At 49.0% G+C, this 10,000-nt stretch overlaps 1 protein-coding gene across 1 annotated transcript in view; it reads left to right on the plus strand.

The window, feature by feature from the left end:
- thsd7ba (thrombospondin, type I, domain containing 7Ba) overlaps nt 1-10,000 on the plus strand; it is a gene marked incomplete at both ends in the record, with an annotated part of 171,368 nt that overhangs the window by 58,119 nt on the left and 103,249 nt on the right. The window contains one exon of the mRNA XM_080536695.1: nt 2,322-2,486. Coding sequence (XP_080392821.1) covers nt 2,322-2,486 — 165 coding nt within the window. The remainder of the gene's footprint in view (nt 1-2,321; nt 2,487-10,000) is intronic.

Genomic DNA, 10,000 nt, shown 5'->3' on the forward strand with positions numbered 1-10,000 from the left:
GTCCTGTTCTCACCAGCCAATCAGAGACAACAACAACAACAGTGATTCTGGTTCAATACCGTAAAAAAAACAACAACATTGGGATGTAGTAAAAGGAAGCAATTTACCATGAGAGGAAGGGGGTTGTGGACTCATTTACCACTGGTACAGGGTTGTGGCACGAGGCGAAGCCGTACAGTGGTAAATGAGTCCACAACCCCCGCCCTCGAATGGTAAATTGCTTTTCTACAACAGCCACCACATAATATAAAAAATAAATACACAGCTGTAACATTAAATTCATGTATTTACAGTCATTAATCGTTTCAGAATACATATATCCTTCCGCCACAGAATATAGTCCCATAAACAAGACCAACCATTGCATTGTAGGTCAGCACAGGTGTTCTTAATCAGATTGATTGGGAGGCGCATTGATACTGGAACTGCGGTCTGAACAGTGGGTTGTTGAGATATTTACCACTGTTGCTAGCCAATCAGAATCCAGTATCCAAACAGGATACAATTAGCAGTACAGTAGTAAATAAATCGATAGTGTAGTTCGAGTGTACTGTATACAGTAAAGTAGAACATCTGGTTGATATATCTATGCCATCTAGCTGACGCTTTTATCCAAAGCGTCTTACATTGCAGTGAGTGCATACATGTTTCAGTATATATGGTCCCAGCGGGAATCGCACCCACAACTAAGCACCACGCTGTACCAACTGAGCCACAAAGCTCTGCGTTAAGCGAGTCTGTAGTATTTACAGAATTAACACCCTCACATATGCAGCAGCGTGACGTGAAGTGTTTCCGAAATAACGGTCCCATACTCGCCATACATAGTCCATTGACTGTATGTCCTCCATTGATTTATTTAACAACAGTCGTGTGTAGTTGTAGTTGCAAGGCTGGGATCAGGCGGAGGACAAGACTGGATATAGCTCCAATTTCTACATAACTCTATTGACCTGTTAAACATATCCACCACCTCTCAAGACATTGATTTTCTTCTTTCTTTTCCTTTTTCGGTGCTTTGAAGGATAACTTCCTCCACAAGGCCTAATTAATAGATGACGTAGAAGAAAGCTTAATTCAGTTCTATCTGTAGTAAAGTACGCCAGGCTGATTATTAATGTGTTTTAGCGCCGGGTAAGAAGCTCCCTCGGAGGACTCGGATCGACTCTTTCATGGCAAATAAACATCATTGCCATTTATTTCATCTTGTCACCTTGTTAAATCTCTTTATCGATTTTATGGCATGCGTGCTTGAGCAGTCTACAGTCACTTCATTCTACAATAGAAAAGTGTTTTGTTCTGGAGAAGAAAAAAAAACTCCTCAAGCACACAGGAGGAAACGACGGGTAGTCCCTTTGTTTCCTCTGAAGAGAAGAAAAGAGAGAGAGAGAGAGAGAGAGAGAGAGAGGAGATGTGTCTGGCCAGCGTATAAACACCCTGGCCCGCGGAATATGAATGAAGATGGCTCTTTAAAATCGATGGTGTGCTAGGCTAGAGATCAATGGAAATCAGCAGCGATGTTTACCTAGACATGACCCTACACAGCTTTAGCTAATGTAAATGGATTGCAGTCGATGCCCCCCTGATATGGAGAGCTCCATTTTGGAAAAACGTGGCAAGCAATTTGTTACCCCAGGGTGTTGTGTCAAACGCAATAAAGGAATTGTCAAACACCGCAGAGCAAGGAGAACAAGCGCCCGAATTATGCTTTTTATTGATGCAGCGCACAGCGACCGTCTCTTTTTCACCGGAAGAGAGCCGGGGACGTTGTAAATTACTTTTTGTTATACACAATGAACAATGGACATATTGTGGTATTTCTCTATGGGCTTTCATTAAAATGGAAATGTGTAGCTCAATGATGTGAGGAGGTGCATAAAAATGAAGCATTCCCATTTAATAAATCTATATTTGGCGGATCGGCGAAGAGGACCACTAATTGCCTGAACGTGCACAGTGTTTGGGGCTAAGAACACCAACCGATTACTTAGAGGTGATGCAATATCTCACACGATGCGCTCAGGCATACAGGCCCAGTCTCCTCACGCTCCTCTCACCACTACCCCGTCTATGCTGATGCTCTCCCTCCCTCTCTCTCTCCCTCCCCCTCTCTCTCCTCTCCCTCTCTCCACCCATCTCCCTCCCCCCCTCTCCTCTCCCTCCCTCTCTCTCCCCCCTCTCCCTCTCTCTCTCCCCCCTCTCCCTCTCTCTTCTCTCCCCCCCCATCTCTCTCTCCTCTCCCCCCCCCCCCCTCTCTCTCTGTCCCTCTCCCTCCCCCTCTCTCGCTCTTCAGCACTAACTACTTCCTGTTTCCTGTGCAGGGTCCGTGTCCAGGCCGGTGAGCGGGAGGCTGTGTGGGGGGGGGGACCTGCCCCTGGCCGTTCAGCCCTGCCACCTCCCCTGTCCTGAGGAGTGCCTGCTCTCCCCCTGGTCCTCCTGGGGGGGCTGCCTCCATGACAACTGTCTGGAGCCCCAGGGAAGGAAAGGTGAGAGGGGGGGAGAGAGGGAGGGGGGGGGAGGTGGGGGAGAGAGAGAGCAAGGGAGAGAGGGGGGTGGGGGAGAGGGAGAGAGAGAGAGACAGAGAGAGAGACAGAGAGAGAGAGAGAGAGGGGGGGAGGGAGGGGAGAGAGAAAGAGAGAGAGACAGAGAGAGAGAGAGGGGGAGGGAGGGGAGAGAGTGAGACAGAGAGAGCGCGAGAGAGAGAGAGACAGAGAGCGAGAGAGAGAGAGACAGAGAGAGACAGAGAGACAGGAAGGCAGGCATGTTCTTGCTCGAGCAGCACATGTATCAGTCTCCCTGACAGCGATGAAAGACAGAAACAGGTCTCGCCTACAGCTCAGCAGCTCACACCCTTCAGGGAAACGGAACAAAACATCAGCAGACAAAGTGTGTTGTTGTTGTTGTTGTTGGGGTGTTTTTTCTCTCTTCTCCTGCCTGCCTGCATGTGTGTTTTTCCTGTGCTCCTGCAGTGGAGGAAGCGTGGGGTGATAATAGTGTGTTAAAGCACCTGCTATGTGATGCTATGTGACCGAAGGGCTGTGTGAACGCCTTCTCAGGAGGTGGCAGGGCCAGGCCCGGTGATCTAGAGAGACTGTAGTCCAGATGTCTATGGAATGACTCATCCATAATGTCAATAGAGTAGTCTAATTTCTCCAGAGGAGCCCAGCCAGCGAGCGTTTTTATTGTCTCGTTTCTCACCGAGGCTGAAAGGTTGCTCGCTGTGGGCTTGATCGGCGCTACGTCCGTAATCGCCGTGGAAACTGCTGCAATGTTAATCGGGGGGCCAATTGGCCTAATCGGGCTAAGATCACCACATCGGATTGGATCGCATTAGCAAACCGAATTGGTGATCATGATGGTGTTTAGGAGGTGCCGTTTGTAAATCTGGCTGATTCTATTTGCTCTCGTATGTCGTATCTTCACACCTAAAAAAAGTATCATACAGTGATGCACTCACTGAACACTTCATTAGGAACACTTTACTAATAAGTAAGTAAGTCAAATGTATTTGTACAGCACCTTTCCCAGACCAAGGGTCACAAAGTGCTTTACATAGTAGAGAACATAATAAAAAAAGAAACACAATAAAACATAATTAAAGAGCGAAAGCCACAGCAGGTTAAAACAGGCAAACAAGTGAAAATAAAAACAAGTAACAGACAACAGGTGTACAACAACATCAACAGGACACAGAAAGACAGGCCCTAGGGGCTATCCAAAAAGCCTGTCTATACAAGACAGTCTTTAGCTGTTTTTTAAAACCTCGACCGAGCCAGCTGATCTAAGATCCAAGGGCAGAGCATTCCAAAGCCTGGGAGCCACGGGGTAGGGCCTCCTTTGGCTCACAGCCTCAATTCTTTGTGGCATTGATTCCACAAGATGTTGGAAGACATGATGTGGTGTTACCAGGTGAGATGTGAACTCATGACCTTCTGATCACCAGTCTAGCTCACTACCCACTAGGCCAGGCCACCGCTACCTAGAATCACGCAATTCCTGGAGATCTTTCAGGTGCACTTTCAAGCTGTGAATTTTCTCTTACACCACCTCTCAAAGGTGTTATATTGGACTCAGATCCAGTGACTGGGAAAGCCACAGAAGAACACTGATTGTCATGTTCAGTTTCAGATGACTTTTGCTTTGTGACATGGTGCATTACCATGCTGGAAGTCGCCATTGTGTGGCCATGAAGGGACGCATAACATGATCAGCAACAATACTGAAACAGGCTGTGGCATTCAAAGCGATGATTGATTGGTATTAACGGGCCCAACGTGTGCCAAGAAAACATCCCCAACACCATTACGCCACCTGAATGAATGAGAAGGTGTACAGGTGTTCCTAATAAAGCGTCCGGTGAGTGTATATTCCCGAAGCTCATCAGAGAGAAATATCAAACCACACAGTTCTAGTTACATCTCTATGCAGGTGTGTCGCTGTCTGCTGTGGACCACCTAGTACAGGAAAGTTTACAACAATTTCACGATTGGGAAAAGGCTCACTACCAGGCTTAATAACACAGATAGATTCAGATTCGACTACTACTCAGATAATAATAATAATAACTTTTTATTTGTATAGTGCTTTCCTGCAAACATTGCAGCTCAAAGTGTTACGCACTCATAATTTCAGACAAGATGCAGTCATAGACACCATTAGACTTTATTATTATCGTGAATTAAAAAACGATTAATCTAATTAACTCACCAGGTGAATCCATCAGAAAGGAGAGCTCTTTGAGGGAGACAGCGCACATTAAAGGGTAGCAAAACCCTTGTTCATAATCGTTAATTTACACTCCTTGGTTAAGGCATGATTTATTTATTTTTTGACTTCATTAGCTATATCTTTGTGTCCCCGCATAGAAAGGCTGGAGGCAGGCAATGAAGTGGGACTGATAGGGGAACAAGGTGAGGGTTACTGGGGTGAAACGGATGGGCCCCCGCTCCTTTTTCTCCTGAATAAATCTGATATGACCAGCAGAACCTTTCAATTATTAATATCCATGGGGATGTGTCCGCACCAAATTGTATTTCACAGTTTGAATGTGGGCAGCGGGTACCGAGGCGGCCCTAGGATCGATCCCTGCTCTTTCACACTGCCGTCTGAGAGGCCGCTCGCTCGGCTCACAGGAGTCCCGGCGGCTCCTCGGGGGCCTCCGGTTTCTGGATGATTGGTAGATGTAATTTGTCCATCGGGGTGTCCCGGTGTTAGCCTGTGTGTCGTGTGCACAGGAAAGAAGGACTCCAGGTCTCCCAAGTGTCTCCGAGAATTGTTTCAGAATTAACTCTTAATCCTAGTGGAATGAAAAACGCTATTCAAGGTCAGGGGAGGATGGTTTTGTATCGATTCCGTTCGAAGCAAATTGGGTAAGATTCATTCAGATATTCCGATCACCCAACTGAATCTAATATCGATAGGCTTATAGGCTGTCTGCTGTAACCCGGGTTGGGATGATCAACTCATTCCTCCGAGTTGAAATACCACTACCCATGGGGGTTAGCTGGAGCTGGTTTCCATCGGGTGTTTAGGTGACGGTCATGTGTGTTGGCAATACAGACGAAGCAGGTTGGGGGATTTAAGCAGTAATGAGGAAGCTATACTGTGTACTGCCAGGCCCAGCCCTAGGACTTCAGTGGCCTTAAACAACCACATACCAGCTCAGTGGCCTTGCGGTTAGAGTGTCCGCCCTGAGATTTGGAGGTTGTGAGTTCGATCCCCGTCCGAGTCATACCAAAGACTATACAAATGGTACCCGATGCCTCCCTGCTTGGCACTCAGCATTAAGGGTTGGATTGGGGGGGGGGGGATAAGACCCTGTGACATACCAGCGTCATGTCCAGGGGGTGTACTTGTACATCAAGCCACCGGCCTCACGCTACGGAAACAGGAGATAGGCTCCTGCCCTATGGGCCATTAGGCTCCAGAACCATCGGTTCTCAAGGCTACTTACTTTTACTTTTAAATAGCCGCATAGTGTTTATGTTTGCAGCATAGTGATATCTGTAACATCGGTGCCGTGAAAGTGCTGATTCACATGTGCTCTTTTATTATATCCTCTATGTTTTGTATCAATAACACAATGTGACCTGGGGTGGTCCAGCGGCTTTCCAGTCCACATGCCACATGTTAGCATGGTTTCGAATCCGGCCCATGCCCTGCTGACATACCCTCTCCTCCTTCCTTTCCTGTCTTTCTTCACTATCTGTATCCAATGAAAAACAAACAAGAGTGGCACTGCCCCCACTAAAAGAAAAAGAAATAACCATAAAAAGAAAAGGACACAATATTGTACCAATGAATCGGGTGACAGTAATACGTGCTTAAAATGGTTTACGATCGTCTCAAAGACTCCACCGTCCCTTCTGATACCTCGGGCTTATTATGGGAAACAAGACTGAAAGTAAGAAGTAGAAATCCACTGAGTATTCTGCCCTCCCTACACCCTCCTGGTACGTGACATTGATGTATTAGAGGGTCTGCAGCATTTTGTGTTTCTTGAAGCTGCGGGGCTTTAGTGATTATTTCACAGGCTCCGATCTCTCCAATCACTGTCTTTGCGCTCGGAGCAGAGCAGAGGAACAGAGGAGGTAGCCGTCATGTTCCATACAGTAGCAGTCAAAAGTTTGGACACACTTTCCCATTCGATTGAACGGGGAAGTGTGTCCAAACTTTTGACTGGTCTGGTCCTGTGTATAAAGTCCGAAACATGAGCATTTATTTCAGATGATTGGAGAAAAGACACAGGAAAAACAGAGGTAAAGAAAAGGTTCTGTTTTAGTCTGGGTTCATTTAATTTAGGTCAAGCGATAGGCAAACATTTTGTTCTCTCTCTTTCATTTTTCTACAGCTTATTTTAATACTTTCTTTGAATATAAATGACACAAAATAATAATAGTATTTGCCATTTAGCTGACACCAAAGCAACTTACATTGCTGGCTAATTAGCTTAGGTAATACCTTGCTAGGTAATAATGTTAGCTATCTGACCGAGTGACTAACACTGACAGATATTGACAGCTGACAGATATTGACAGATATTAACCAGCTATTCTTACCACCCATTACCTGGCTGTGTGAAGGTGTGAAAAATAACGAAATCTTTGAAGAGCTTTTTCTCAGGATTGTGATTTCAGGGTTAGCAACTTTCAAATACTCATGTCGTCTTCAATTTGTTTCCGATTTCAATGTATGACGCATCATTTGAAAGCTTACAATCTGTAGTTTAAGCACATGTAAACAACTGAAAAATTACTTTGCCTACGGGTTGCTCTTTTCACTAGCAGCTGTCACATGTTTCAGTACATATGGTCCTAGTGGGAATCGAACCCCCAACCTAAGTGCTGTTAGCGCCACGCTCTACCAACTGAGCCACAGAGGACGGAAATAAAAAAAGACCTCACAGAGTACGCGCATACCTCCTTCTAGACCCCGTCTCACATAGACTTAATAAGATTGGCAATTTGATCAAGTTGTATTTGACCCTTACTGCAGGGCTGTTCGAGTACCAACTATGGGAGTTGGCAGCACTCCAGTTGAGGGGGGATGAGGGGGGATGGCATCCCCCCTGAAATAAAAACGGTCAAAATCATCCCCCTTCTAAAACTGCCCCCTTTCCATCCCTTATGTCATTTTATCAATGAACGTGGTATTACTACTTCAACATTACGTTTTGTGCATATTGAGTAAAATACTGTGGGCAAGGAGGGGGCACGCACACATGCAATGACATCTTTACCAAGTCACTGACACTGACGTCACTGACGCTGTGGGGATGCTAAAATTAATTGTCCCCCATGTTATCAAATCCACCATCCACCCTGATGTTCTTTTACAACTTGAGTACTGGGAGATGGACAACATACACAAGTAGACCTCAGCCACCTTGTAGCACAGGATAGCATCACTGAGGAGAGGAGGAGAGAGGGCTGAGGAGAGAGGGCTGAGGAGAGAGGGCTGAGGAGAGAGGTCTGAGGAGAGGAGGAGAGAGGTCTGAGGAGAGAGGTCTGAGCAGAGAGGTCTGAGGAGAGGAGGAGATGAGGAGAGAGGGCTGAGGAGAGAGGTCTGAGCAGAGAGGTCTGAGGAGAGAGGTCTGAGGAGAGAGGTCTGAGGAGAGAGGGCTGAGGAGAGAGGGCTGAGGAGAGAGGGCTGAGGAGAGGAGGAGAGAGGTCTGAGGAGAGGAGGAGAGAGGGCTGAGGAGAGAGGTCTGAGCAGAGAGGTCTGAGCAGAGAGGTCTGAGGAGAGAGGGCTGGAGAGGAGGAGAGAGGGCTGAGGAGAGAGGGCTGAGGAGAGAGGGCTGAGGAGAGGAGGAGAGAGGTCTGAGGAGAGGAGAGGAGGAGAGAGGTCTGAGGAGAGGAGGAGAGGAGGAGAGAGGTCTGAGGAGAGGAGGAGAGGAGGAGAGGAGGAGAGAGGTCTGAGGAGAGGAGGAGAGGAGGAGAGAGGTCTGAGGAGAGAGGGCTGAGGAGAGGATGAGAGGAGGAGAGAGGGCTGAGGAGAGGAGGAGAGAGGTCTGAGGAGAGGAGGAGAGAGGGCTGAGGAGAGAGGTCTGAGCAGAGAGGTCTGAGCAGAGAGGTCTGAGGAGAGAGGGCTGGAGAGGAGGAGAGAGGGCTGAGGAGAGAGGGCTGAGGAGAGAGGGCTGAGGAGAGGAGGAGAGAGGTCTGAGGAGAGGAGAGGAGGAGAGAGGTCTGAGGAGAGGAGGAGAGGAGGAGAGAGGTCTGAGGAGAGGAGGAGAGGAGGAGAGGAGGAGAGAGGTCTGAGGAGAGGAGGAGAGGAGGAGAGAGGGCTGAGGAGAAAGGTCTGAGGAGAGGAGGAGATAGGTCTGAGGAGAGAGGTCTGAGCAGAGAGGTCTGAGGAGAGGAGGAGATGAGGAGAGAGGGCTGAGGAGAGAGGTCTGAGCAGAGAGGTCTGAGGAGAGAGGTCTGAGGAGAGAGGGCTGAGGAGAGAGGGCTGAGGAGAGAGGGCTGAGGAGAGGAGGAGAGAGGTCTGAGGAGAGGAGGAGAGAGGGCTGAGGAGAGAGGGCTGAGGAGAGAGGTCTGAGGAGAGAGGGCTGAGGAGAGGAGGAGAGGAGGAGAGAGGGCTGAGGAGAGAGGTCTGAGGAGAGAGGTCTGAGGAGAGGAGGAGAGAGGTCTGAGGAGAGGAGGAGAGGAGGAGAGAGGTCTGAGGAGAGAGGTCTGAGGAGAGAGGGCTGAGGAGAGGAGGAGAGAGGTCTGAGGAGAGAGGGCTGAGGAGAGGAGGAGAGGAGGAGAGAGGTCTGAGGAGAGAGGGCTGAGGAGAGAGGTCTGAGGAGAGAGGTCTGAGGAGAGGAGGAGAGAGGGCTGAGGAGAGAGGTCTGAGGAGAGAGGTCTGAGGAGAGAGGGCTGAGGAGAGAGGGCTGAGGAGAGAGGGCTGAGGAGAGGAGGAGAGAGGTCTGAGGAGAGAGGTCTGAGGAGAGGAGGAGAGAGGTCTGAGGAGAGAGGGCTGAGGAGAGAGGGCTGAGGAGATGAGGAGAGAGGGCTGAGGAGAGAGGTCTGAGGAGAGAGGGCTGAGGAGAGAGGTCTGAGGAGAGAGGTCTGAGGAGAGAGGGCTGAGGAGAGGAGGAGAGGAGGAGAGAGGTCTGAGGAGAGAGGTCTGAGGAGAGAGGTCTGAGGAGCGGAGGAGAGAGGTCTGAGGAGAGAGGTCTGAGGAGAGGAGGAGAGGAGGAGAGAGGGCTGAGGAGAGGAGGAGAGGAGGAGAGAGGTCTGAGGAGAGAGGTCTGAGGAGAGAGGTCTGAGGAGAGGAGGAGAGGAGGAGAGAGGTCTGAGGAGAGAGGTCTGAGGAGAGAGGGCTGAGGAGGAGAGAGGTCTGAGAGAGGAGGAGAGAGGGCTGAGGAGGAGAGAGGTCTGAGAGAGGAGGAGAGAGGTCTGAGGAGAGGAGGAGAGAGGTCTGAGGAGAGAGGTCTGAGGAGAGGAGGAGAGGAGGAGAGAGGGCGGAGGAGAGGAGGAGAGAGGGCTGAGGAGAGGAGGCTGAGGAGAGAGGTCTGAGG

Source organism: Nansenia antarctica, assembly GCF_963989245.1.
Source record: "Nansenia antarctica genome assembly, chromosome: 7".
NCBI classification, from domain to species: domain Eukaryota; kingdom Metazoa; phylum Chordata; class Actinopteri; order Argentiniformes; family Microstomatidae; genus Nansenia; species Nansenia antarctica.